Source organism: Eubalaena glacialis, chromosome 1 (genome assembly GCF_028564815.1).
Source record: "Eubalaena glacialis isolate mEubGla1 chromosome 1, mEubGla1.1.hap2.+ XY, whole genome shotgun sequence".
NCBI classification, from domain to species: domain Eukaryota; kingdom Metazoa; phylum Chordata; class Mammalia; order Artiodactyla; family Balaenidae; genus Eubalaena; species Eubalaena glacialis.
Window position 1 is genome coordinate 105,385,452 of NC_083716.1, and position 12,684 is coordinate 105,398,135.

Genomic DNA, 12,684 nt, shown 5'->3' on the forward strand with positions numbered 1-12,684 from the left:
ACTACCATACGACCCAGCAATCCCACTACTGGGCATATACCCTGAGAGAACCATCATTCAAAAAGAGTCATGTACCAAAATGTTCATTGCAGCTCTATTTACAATAGCCAGGACATGGAAGCAACCTAAGTGTCCATCATCGGATGAATGGATAAAGAAGATGTGGCACATATATACAATGGAATATTACTCAGCCATAAAAAAAACGAAATTGAGTTATTTGTAGAGAGGTGGATGGACCCAGAGTCTGTCATACAGAGTGAAGTAAGTCAGAAAGAGAAAAACAAATACCGTATGCTAACACATATATATGGAATCTTAAAAAAAATGGTTCTGATGAACCTAGGGGCGGGACAGGAATAAAGACACAGATGTAGAGAATGGACTTGAGGACACGGGGAGGGGGAGGGGTAAGATGTGACAAAGTGAGAGAGTGGCATGGACATATATACACTACCAAATGTAAAATAGATAGCTAGTGGGAAGCAGCTGCACAGAACAGGGAGATCAGCTCGGTGCTTTGTGACCACCTAGAGGGGTGGGATCGGGAGGGTGGGAGGGAGACACAAGAGAGAGGAGACATGGGGATATATGTATATGTACAGCTGATTCACTTTGTTATACAGCAGAAACTAACACACCATTGTAATGCAATTATACTCCAATAAAGATGTTAAAAAAAAAAACAGTCCTATTCGTTTTCCCCCGGAGCCCTCCCTCCCACAGACCTCCTTCCTCTTCCCAACACCGGCCTGTGGTTTTGGGGGCCTCTCCCCCGGCCAGAGTTCCATTTCCTGGACTCCCTTTTTCTTTACTCTTCTTCCTTGTTTTACAGAAGCATGTTCTCTAGTAACTTCCTAAGAAAGCACACGGAGGAAGTAAATTTTTGAATCTCTGAAGGAGTGAAAAAGCTCTTATTCACTTAATTATCAAATTAATTAATAATTTGGGGATAGAAAAGTCCAACCTGCAGAGAGAGAAAATAACGAGACAGACCCCAACATAAGAGAGGAAAGATGTCAAGAGAGGGTTCTGTGAGCTATTTTGGACTCTTAAATCCGAAAAAGTAAAATCTGGGAGGAGATACAATGAAAACCTGTTGAATTCTGAAGGAGGTGAAGAAACGCAGCATCACTTTGCTCATCACACTTTACAATATAATTACTCACCTGCCAACATTGAGACTGGAAAGGAATAGCTTCAACGGGGAAACAAGAGAAATACTAGTTTATAGGATGAGAAAGAAAAAGAGGGAACTCGATCTTACAACCAGTTCGAAGCACAAAACGTCATCAAACACTTACTGGGCCCCCAGGACGCCCCGCAATCAAAGGCGAACGGACGCGGGTCCTGCTCCCGGAGCTCACCGGCTCCAAGGAGTCAGAGTGGCCCGAGGCGGGAGCGCGAGGGGAAGGCAGCCGCCAGGTCACGATGGACCACCAGCAGCGGCAGGGGCCCCCGGGAGGCGGCTGCACGCGAGAAGTCATCCCCACAGAGCGGAGAGAATGCGGACGGACGTGACGGAGCCGGCGGGGGCCTGAGGGCCGGCTGAGGGCAGGGCCGGCGTGGCTCCCATGATGCGTCTGCTCTGGGTGCCTCAACAGCTCCAAGAACAGGGAAAACAAGGAAACGAGATGTAGGCCTGGGAGCTGAGGTGAGAGAAGTTTGGTTGAGCAAGACTGGGTTTGTGACGCGGTAAGACGGCCAAAGAAGCTCACACGGTAAGAGGGAGCAGACCCAGAAGACCAAGGGCCAGAGACAGAACCTCACGGAACCACCCGCACAGGCTGGGAATAATAGCGTAAGGAAGGACCACACCAGAGGAGGGACCTTGGGCGAGGAGGAGCCAGCCACGCGAGAAGAGCCAGCCACGCGAGAGGAGCCAGCCACGCGAGAGGAGGGGCCTAGCCACTGGAGGGACCATGCGAGAGGAGGAACCTCTGGAGAGGCGTGGTGGGAACAGCGAAAGGTAGGAGCCAAGGCGGGGAAAGGGACAGGGTGTCCTGGCACGGAATGCTTCCAGGAGGCTGGGGTCCCACGGGTGTCCTGCCTAGTTTGACCAGGACAGTCTGGGTGTGTGCCTGCTGCCTTGATCTCGTTATTTATTAACGTCCAGCCCCTCTCATCAGTCACATGGTTCCCGGGTAGACCAAAGACTGCACCCTGTCTAGTGAATGTGGCAACACAGGCACTGGTGACTGAAGCCCGTGGGTGGCGGGTGGGAGCCAGGGTGCGGCTGGCTGAGAAATGGGCGGAGGTGGAGGCAGGGGTCGTGGACGCTTCTTCTAAGACGACGCTGGCCGTAAGAAGTCAGAGATGAAACTGTGGCCAAAAGGCCCAGATTTGCAGGGGAGGACCCTGTGCCACCAGGCTTGGGAAGGTTGAGCAGCTGATGGAAAAAGCCAGTCAAGAGGAGGACAGTGAGGACTGGGCTGCCTCTGTGTCATCTCAGGACACAAGTCACTGAGCGTGGTGGGGGTGGGGGTGGGAGCACGGGTGCAGGGATGGCCGTGGGCTGGAGCAGAGCCTCTGTTCCGCCTGGATGTGTTGTGGACAGGATATCTGTGTCCCCCAACGAATACATTGGTGCCCTAACCCCGGGTGTGGCTCTGTTTGGAGACGGGCCCATAAGGAGGTAATTAAGGTCAAATGAGGTCTAAGGGGGTGGGGCCCAGATCTGATAGGTTAGTGTCCTTATGAGAAGAGACACCAGAGGGCTCACTCTCTCTCTGTGCCCGCTCAGAGGAAAAGCCATGTGAGGATAAGGCAGTCTGCAAGCCGTCTGGGGAGGGAGGGCTCCCCAGAACACGACCATGCTGGCCCTAGATCTGGGACTTCCAGCCTCCAGAACTATGAGAAGATAAACGTCCACTGTTTAAGGCCCGCAGTCTGTGGTGCTCTGTTATGGCAGCCCTTGCGAAGGAAGGGCAGGAGGACGGGCACAGGAGGGTACCATTCAGACATATCTGTGAGGGTAAGATGTTGCTCAGAGGAAGTTCTTTCCCTGACTCTCAGGAAGTGGGAGGTAGACCCGGTCTGCTGAAAATGAAAGAGGTGGTGAGGTCAGAAATCTGAGAAGACACCAGGGGGAGCCTCTGGGAGCCAAGGTAAAGGGAACTGATGCGGGGCACGCAGGGATTCTGGAGAAGTCTGGAAAACTCAGGAATCCTGGCAGCACGACGGGCAGGACATGATGCACCGGGTAGGTCCCTTCCCCAGAGGCCCCTTGGACTCTGTTAGACACGGCCTGTTGAAACTGGGTGCGTCCCAGGAGATCCCTGTTTTCTCGCGTCCTCTCGAATGCTGGGCAGCCCTCTGTTTGTCATGTAAGCAAGCAGATAGGATCTGAGTGTTGTGGGGCTTGCCTTGGGCTGCAGGTTGTTCCAGAGCCCGAGCCAAGGTCAGTGGTGAGAAACCTCAGCTTGCTAAGGGCAGGGGTGCAGGCACCAAACCAGGGGCCACTGCAGGGGCCGCTCTGTGGGCAGAGCTCCAATCCTGGTTATTAAGTCTGCACTTTCAACAAGGGGTGCCAGGAAGAAAGCTCTGCCCATCCCTGGCATGCGGGGAATACTGGGGACGGGACAGAGGGAGGGGAACTCTATAGCATCTCCTAAAGGGGGTGCCAAAGCCTAGAGGACTCCCCTAAACAGTGTGGGAAGCGCACCTCCTGTTGGACTTCGTGACCCCAAGCTCATCTCTGGCCCCCTCAATAAAATGCTGTGTGTAATCCAGTATTTTGTTTATGTTTTACGAAGTGATTAGATTAAACTGAAATTAGTGTCATTTTGCGGTTTGGGAGAGAATTTCACGACAGCGCCTTGGGCACCAGAAACCAGAGCGGCCTCTCTTTGGGAGCAGACGCACATGCTGGCTAAGAACAGCTGGGTTTGGGTCCTCACGCCACCGTGTCCAGCTGGGTGACCTTGACCAATGGCTTCACCTCTCTCTGAGCCTCTGTTTCATGTGAACAGTGAGGATACTGATTGTTGGTGTGAGAAGTAAATCAGACAATGCCAGGAAGGACTGAGCAGAGTACCTGGTGTGAAGTAAATGCTCAGTAAGAGAAGCCTTCACCATCTTCACCATCATCGTCATCAGTCACGTTAATTTAGGGACAGTAAACACTCAAAAAGAAATCCACAAATACTTCCTCAGAATATTGTCCAAAACTCCCAGTGACTTTCCTCTAAGAGGCTGCAGTAGCCAGATCCTCCTGTGACCTTTGCAGGCCTTCCTAAAACTCTGCTCACCCAGCTGCCACAGAGCTCGTCAGCCTCTGGGTCCAGATGCAGCCCAGAGAGGGGTGGGGACCACCATGTGTGCCAGACCCCATCCTTGGAATTTCTGTGTTTCTGAGCCGTCAACTGAGAAGGAATGAAGGTGGGGGGGGGGGGGGGAGTGGGAAGGGAGGGTGGAGAAGCCCAAGGAACCCATGCCCTGCAGAAGTCTTCTTGTCTGGAAATGGGTCTCCATCGGGTACACCTGCTTCTGTCCTCCGGCTCAGATTCCCTGTCACCAACCCCACTACCCTGAATCCAACATCCAGTGACACCTATTGTGAATCCTGTTCACGCATTTCCCCTGAAACATAACATTTAAGACAGTGGTTCTCAACCAGGGCAGTTTTGCCCTGCCTGCTCCCCGAGGACATTTGGCAATGTCTGGAGACACTTTGTGTTGGAACGACTTGGAGAGGTGGTACTGGCTTCTGGTGGCTAGAGTCCGGGGACGCTGCTGGACAGCGCACAAGGCACAAGACAGCACCGCCTCCGCCCCACCCCCTGTCTCGACCCCCTCGTTCCCTCCCATGCCAGGGGAGGGCCTAGCTCTCTTCCCAGCACCCCTTGTGAAAAGCCCAGGTTTAATATCCAGAATTACAGCGTCAAAGTTAAGAAACCCTGCTTGAAGGAAAAAGCAGCCCTGCACCCCCCCTTAACTCAGGTTCTCAGATGGGCAGCTTGCCAGATGCCCTGGATTAAAAAGCCCTCCCCTGAGTGACTCCTCCTCCTTTCCTGACACATTTATGTACAGTTTTGTAAGCAACAATTGCTTTCAAGATGTCATGCTTCACTACCTGTTGCTATATGAAACTGTCCCAGCTGAGGACAGCCACTATGGATAGCACCATCATTTCATTCACTCATTCATGCATTCATTCAGCCCACACACACTCATTGACTCCCCCTTACGCTGGGACAGGCTCTAGGGACACGGGATGAGCGAGACTAAGTCTCAAGGCTCAAGCTCGAAATGAACACATTGGGGAGAACAGATGTGCTGGTAAATAATGACAATAGTGTTCCAGGTAGAAGTCCTCATGAGAGACATGGGTGGGGACAGGCGAGCTGTGGCCAGGGTTTCCTACCCAGGTCTCAGAAAACTGCCCCATCAGCCATCAGCACTTGTTAGTCCACTGGCAAGGGACCCTCCCGACATCACCCTGTATGGAAAGGCGGGGGAGGGGACAGTAATAAGCATTTGGCCTTAGTGACTGCCCCCCCCCCCCCAGTTAGAAAGATGCCTATGATTTCCCTCAAGAGGGAGTACGAAATGAATAAAGAATTGTTTGAATGCCCTTCAATTTCAAAATCGAATGTCTGACGCCTCAAACAAACAGGAAAAAAAAAGCAGGGTTTCATAGGCTGGGAAATACTCCAACCGAGGTAGGTCAATTCCACTTCTATTTGTTGAAGGAGTTCTCTGCCAAGAAGTGTGAACCTCAGGTCTGGATAAGCCCATAAAATCACCAGAGAACCAAGACTTACACACAGGAATCCACCTCGAAGAACACAAAGCGGTACAGGAGTGGATGAAAATGCACGTAAAGACAAGGGGCGTCCCGGCCAGAGCTCTGGGCTCTAGTCTCAGCGCTGCCACAAACCAACTGATGTGGAGCAGGTCCCTGCTCTCTGGGGGTCTCAGTTTGCGCCCCTGTAAAAGGAGGTAACTGGACCAGGGCATAATAAAGCATCCTTCCAAGGCACACAGAAGACTTGAACCAAGGGAAGGCTCTCCTTTCCCCTCTGTTTATTCCTGAGATAACACCAGGGTCCCCTTGAGATTAAAATGTAGGTTGAACCTCAGTCCTGAAGCCCAGCTACCTGTCGATTTCTTCTGATAACCGCAGAGTTACTGCAGATACTTAAAAAGGAGGCTGGGAGGATCACCAAGAGGGAGCGGCTGCCTCCCAGCCCTGGGCACCGAATAACAACACACCTGGAGGCTGCACTGGGCTTCGAACTGTCCCCACCGTCTCAGGTGGCGTTTCCCCAAAGTGGGAGCTCAGACTAACAAGCGGGTGCTGTTGCCCTAGCACCTTCCAACTGCAGCCCAAGGACAAGAGGCTCCAAGTTACAAGCGAGCTGGGAACAGAGCCCCAAACCCCACCCTGGATGCCACAGAGCCGCCCCTCCTGCGTGCCAACACTCCCGTCAGCTCGGGAAGCAGGTCTTTCTTGCAGTCAAACAGGACAGGACTACAGGAAGGCGAGGTCACTGGACGCCAGGAAGGACTTGACCAGGACAGAGACTGCAGACTCAGAATTAGGTTCCCAAGTGCTTTCCCTGGGAAGTTTCTTGGGACAGAGGCCCCGGGGGCCAGTTTGGAAGGCTGGTGGGAAAGAGTGGTTCTGGAATCTGTGCGCCCACTTCCCAACCCCCCGCCCTCGCTTCCAGCCAGCAGTCTGGGTGCAGCCACTCTCCCATTCACAAATCCCACAGGGAGAGGCCCGGATTCCCTGGAGTTTCTGAGAAAGAAAGAAAAACACGCCACCCACTCTGCTGCCTTCTCTTTTCTCGGCCAGCTCCTCCCTGGGCCTGGTTTGGGGAGACCAGCTGCTCCCAGGAGTCCCCAGACACACAGACATTGGGGAGCCAAACCCACAGGAGAGGCGAGGGGGAGAGCTGCAGACCCGGTCCCATCACGGAACCAGCAGCGGCTGCGGCCAAAGCTTTCGGAGGTCTTCCCATCCGCAGCCCGGTGTGTGTGCAAATGTCAAGGCTTTGGAGCAGACGGGTTGGATTCCAGTTGTCTTTTCTCGGGGCAAGATTCTTGGTCTTTCCAAGTCTCGCTTTCCTTGTCCGCAAAGTGAGGGGGAAAACATCAACCTCGAAAGGGGATGATGAGGTTTCACGGCAATAACGCAGGCAAAGCGCCCGGCACACAAAACGCACGGCCAGGGGCGGCTCCAGAGCCCCGCCTAGGAGGGCCCCGGAGGCGCAGCCGGGAGGAAGGGGGTGGGCTGGAGGGCAAGGGGGTTATCTCGGCGCTGCCTGCGCCCGGGCTCACGCCGATGGTGTTTTGGAGGAGCGGGCCCTCCGGAGAGGAGCGGAGAGAGATCGTAGCTGTGGGGGACGCATGCGGAGGAAGGGCTCCCACTCCCCAGCGCAAGATCTGGGGGGCCCCCATCCCCCCACCCCGCGCTGGACCCGCGGAGGCGCGCGTACTCACGGCGTGCGCGGCGCAGGCGAGCAGCAGCGGCAGCGGCAGGAGGGCGCGCATGGTGCCGCGTGCGCTCCTTGGGCGCCCCGACGGCCGCCGGCCCGCGCGCACCGCCCGTTCCGGGCTCAGCGCTCCCCGCCTCCTCTCGGACCCTGGCCGGCCGCCGCGCCCCGGGGAGCCATGGCCCCACCCGGGACTTCGCCTCCTCGGACCAGGTGGCCGCGAGCCACGCCGCCCGGCCGGTTGATAAGAACGCGGCGCGGCGTGCGGTCCTCCGCCCACCGCGGCTGGCTGGGGGCCCGCGCGGAGGTCGGCGGCGGAAGAGGCAGAAGGAGGGCGCGGCCGCAGCGGCTCCCACGGGCTCGGCCTGCCCCGCCGCCACACCCCCACGGACGGAAAGAGCCCTCCCCAAAGCCCGGGTCAGCCCCGCCGCCGCTGCGCAGCGTGCGCCACCTTTTAGAGCCTCTGTTCTCCGGAAGAACACGTCTAATAATACCCACCTACCTTCCCGTGAAAGAAGGTTGGGCGAGTGCCCTGTGACACAGCGGGCGCTTGGGAAATCGCTATGGCATCTATTCTGGGGGGCAGCTACTCTATTTCCGATTTTCACTTTATTTTTCTTTCTGATTAGTTACACACGCTCATTCCAGAAAGTTGCACACCCATCACACTGAGAAGCCATTGATGATCAGGTGAGACGGAGGAAGACCATCCGGTGTACCCAGGCGTTTGGGGCTGTGCTGGGGGCTTTGTGCTTCCTGGTGTCCCCGGGAGGCTATTTCAGCATCAGGCAGGTGTGCCCGGCAGCCGCTTATCCTGAGTCTGAGGCCTCAGATGTCCTGGAGGCTGGCTTTTAGCCTCTCGGTGCAAGGCATCTTCAAATGGCTTTTGTAGACCCAAGTTTTTCTTTTTCTGCCCTGGTGCCCATTCCCTTTCCTCGTGTCTCTCCTATCTAGATCTTTCTCTCAGGCACTTGAAGTCCGTCAGCTCATTGAATTCCCCCCTCCCCCCACCAGCTCCCGAACACGTGGAGGTGAGGCGAGCTCTGCGTGATTGACGCATTTGGGATAAGGATTGGCCTGAGGTTTTGCGCGCGTGCGCACACGCACGCACACGCACAGTGCTCCCACTAGCAGAGAGCCCATAACTGGATTGCCCTGGGCCAGGCTGTCATTGGAGGTCAAGGTTCTGACTGCCTTGATCCAGTGTGGTCAGTGGCCAGTGGTGGTTTTTATCTCATTCCAGCCCACAAGGATAAGCCACATTCTCCACCATTATCAGTGACAAACCCACTTGCCCACAAGTATAAGCCACATTCTCCACCATTATCAGTGACAAACCCACTTGCCCACAAGTATAAGTAATATTCTCCAAGACCAACGTTATCACTAATAAAAGTGATATTGGGCCCCATCTGTCTTAATCGTATTTCTCAACTGGTTCAAGATTCAGGCTGGAAAAAAAGTTATCAACTGGGTTTCCCTAAACCCTGACGTCATAAACGTGCATTAGAAAGTGCATGAGTTAAAGACGTGCCATTCTTACTATATAGACTTTCGTGTTACTTGAATAGTTTCTGTAACCACTGTGTGTATTGCTTTTTCGATGGAAAGACAAAAAAAGGAAACAATACAAAATGCAATCTGTGCTCTATACCGGAACCTTGTGAGCACCAGTGAAAAAGCAAAACGACATTTGTTCTGGGCAATTCAATCAGTTTCTGGCCTGTGGCAAGCCATTCTTCCTTAAATAGGATGCTCTGTCTCTCAGAGTATTGAGAAAAAGATCTGAAATGCTCTGTGGGAAGCCGTGGATGCAGTCAGTGGCTTTGTAAAACCTGCCTGAGAAAACAATTTCAGAATAGGAGTGGAAGGGAGAAGGTAGGGAACTAACCACGTATTTAATACCCGCCACGTGCTAGGGAGTCTTTTAATAATTTGGGGTGTGTTACCGTAGCCAGTCCTCCAAGACTCAATGAGAGGCATTCACTCTCTTTGATGAATAGGATGGGAACTGGAGGCTTGGGGAAGATAAACACTTGCCCCAGCAACACAGCCCAGGACTGAGCCCAAAGCCCCGGCCCTGCATCCTTTGCGGGGCACTAGGATTTCTCTCAATCGTGAAGATGACTTCCTTACCCTCAGAGTTTCCAAAGCTCTTTTGCCTGCAGCATCTCATTTGATCCTCGAAACAACTCCGGGTGTCGGTAGGACCAACGATCAGGGGCTGCAGGAGAGGGAGACCCCATGGCTCACATGGTTTCATTGAAGAGTTTAATGAAAGGACACCGTGCAGAGGTGTGGGCAGGACTAAGGGAACCAAGAGGGAACGGGAGGTGCCAGGGGTCAGCAGCAGTGGGCCTGACGGGTGACAGAGACTCTCTCCTTGACCACACTGTGGTCGGGCTCCTCTGAGCCTCTCCTCGACTAGGCTCTGACCTTGGCCCCGTCTGTCTTTGGCCTGCACGCCCAACCTCAGCAAGACTCCGGCCGTCGGTTACTGGGAATCCTCCCCGCTTGATGTCTGGTCAAGCTCCTCGTCCCCCACCTTTGGTGTCTCATCCTGCCCTGCCTTCAGCAAGAAGGCCGTTCACTCAGTTTGGCAGGAAGTCTCCCTGCCTTGACGTCTCCTCTTAGTAGTCTTCCATACACTGCCGCCCTCACCCCACTCCCTGGCTACGAATCCCCGTTTGTTCTTGTTGTATTTGAAGTTGAGCCCCAGCTCTCTACCCTATTGCAATACCTCTGTTGTAACAGTCTTTTTTTAGATTAATTTTTATTGGAGTATAGTTGATTTACAATGTTGTGTTAGTTTCTGCTGTACATACAGCAAAGTGAATCAGTTATACATATACATATATCCACTCTTTTTTAGATTTGTTACCCATGTAGGTCATTACAGAATATTGAGTAGAGTTCCTTTTGCTATACAGTAGGTTCTTATTAGTTATCTATTTTATATATAGTAGTGTGTATAAGTCAATCCCAACTTCCCAATATATCCCTCCCTCCCCTTATCCCCTGGTAATCTGGATGTTTGTTTTCTACAGCCGTGACTCTACTTCTGTTTTGCAAATAAATTCATTTGTACCCTTTTTTTAGATTCCACATATAAGCAATATCATATGGTATTTGTCTTTCTCTGTCGGACTTAACTTCACTTAGTATGACAATCTCTAGGTCCATCCATGCTGCTGCAAATGGCATTATTTCATTCCTTTTTATGGCTGAGTAATATGCCATTGTGTATATATACCACATCTTCTTTATCCATTCCTCTGTCTATGGACATTTAGGTTGCTTCCCTGTCCTGGCTATTGTAACACTCTTGAATAAAGGCTTCCTTACCGTTTTAACAAGAGGCAGAATAATCTTCCTTTAACAAGGAACAAAGAGAGAAAACAGTGTCCCCCGAAGCTGGCAAGAGCTGCTCTTGGGAATGCAGCCCCTGTCACAACTGTGGGCTGGCAAGGGGTCAGGTTGGGATAAATACCCTGACCTCTCTTCTGCCCGTGGAATCTCCTGGCGATGTCTTCCATCGGCTGGACCCAACCCAAAGCCAGAAACAAGGCAGACAGAGGGGGAAGAAACTGTCCACAGAGTTTAACCTCCTGCGTGGAGAAGGTAGGGATGAGGCAAAAGGAGAATAACCCCACTTGGATATATCGTTGTACCCATTTAACGGATGAAGAAGCCAAAGTGGATGGGGCCAGAGGTCCAGATCACACAGGACTGTCTGTACTGAAACGCTGGTCTTTTGATTCCCAGCCCTGCATTGTCTCCATCACGCTTATACCCCTTACACCTGAATCTAGTGATGGAAAATCAGAGCAATGATTTACTATCCTTTCGAAGTCCTGGGGGCTAACTGGGCTCAGCAGGCAGTTCTGGTTCAGGGTGTCTCACGTGGTTGCAGTCAGAGTCACCCTAAGACATGCTTGCTTGGATGGCTGGGGCTGGAGTGGCTGGGGTTCCTCGGTGTCCCCTCTATCTCTGCGTGGATCTCTGCGTGCTCCCTCCACATGGTCCCAGCGTCAGGCAGCTTCAGGGTGCCTGGGCTTTTTTTTTTTTAACTTATCTTTTATTTATTATTTATTTATTTATTTTTGACCACACTGTGTGGCATGTGGGATCTTAGTTCCCCGACAAGGGATCGATCCTGCAGCCCTTGCATTGGAAGCCCAGAGTCCTAACCACTGGACCACCGGGGAAGTCCCCTGCCTGGGTTTCGTACATCGTGGCTCTTGATCCCCAAGGTGCTTGTCCCAAGAGAGAGCAGGTGGACAGTGTACCGTCATTTATGACGCAGCCGCGGAGGTCATGCAGTGCTGCTTCCGCTGCTTTCTGTCGTCTAGACAATCACAGAAGCCGCCCCGGTTCAGGGCGAGGCAGGATAGATGCCGCCTCGTGATGGGAGAGTAGGCAGATCCTGGAGGAGCACGTGAGACCCTAAGTACTGCTAGGTGGGATGTGGAAAGAAACTGTATGTCCACCCTCTAAATTCATTATAACCCCTATGAGCGACAGAGAGGGGCATCTCTTTGATTTTGATGATTTTCTAGGTCTTCAGTTCTATCCCTTTCTCCAAGTTACACTGCAGAGGTGGAGTGGGGCATATAAACCTAAGTCATGACCACCTCAAACCCTAGAAGTCATGTTCTCACAACAATAACTTAAAAGTTACCTTGAAACTCTAATTCGAAAAGATACATGCACCCCAATGTTCATAGCAGCACTATTTACAGCAGCCAAGACGTGGAAGCAACCCAAGTGTCCATCGACAGAGGAATGGATAAAGAAGATGCGGTATATATACACAATGGAATACTACTCAGCCATAAAAAAAGAATGAAATAATGCCATTTGCAGCAACGTGGATGGACCTAGACATTATCATACTAAGTGAAGTAAGTCAGAAAGAGAAAGACAAATACCGTATGATATCATTTATATGTGGAATCTAAAATATGATACAAATGAACTTATTTACAAAACAGGAACAGACCTACAGACATAGAAAACAACATAAGTTTACCAAAGGGGAAAGGGGGTGGAGGAAGGATAAATTAGGAGTTTGGGATTAGCAGATACAAACTACTATATATAAAATAGATAAACAACAAGGACCTACTGTATAGCATGGGAACTATACTCAATATTTTGTAATAACCTCTAATGGAAAAGAATCTAAAAAGAATATCTATCTATCTATATATTATATATCTGAATCAGTTTGCTGTACACC

At 52.1% G+C, this 12,684-nt stretch overlaps 1 protein-coding gene across 1 annotated transcript in view; it reads right to left on the bottom strand.

Annotated features, from left to right (window-relative positions):
- Positions 1–7,591, bottom strand: part of SCTR (secretin receptor) — a 64,587-nt gene extending 56,996 nt beyond the window's left edge. The window contains exon 1 of the mRNA XM_061182915.1: positions 7,450–7,591. Coding sequence (XP_061038898.1) covers positions 7,450–7,500 — 51 coding nt within the window. The 5' untranslated portion in view covers positions 7,501–7,591. The remainder of the gene's footprint in view (positions 1–7,449) is intronic.
- Positions 7,592–12,684: the final 5,093 nt, after the last annotated feature.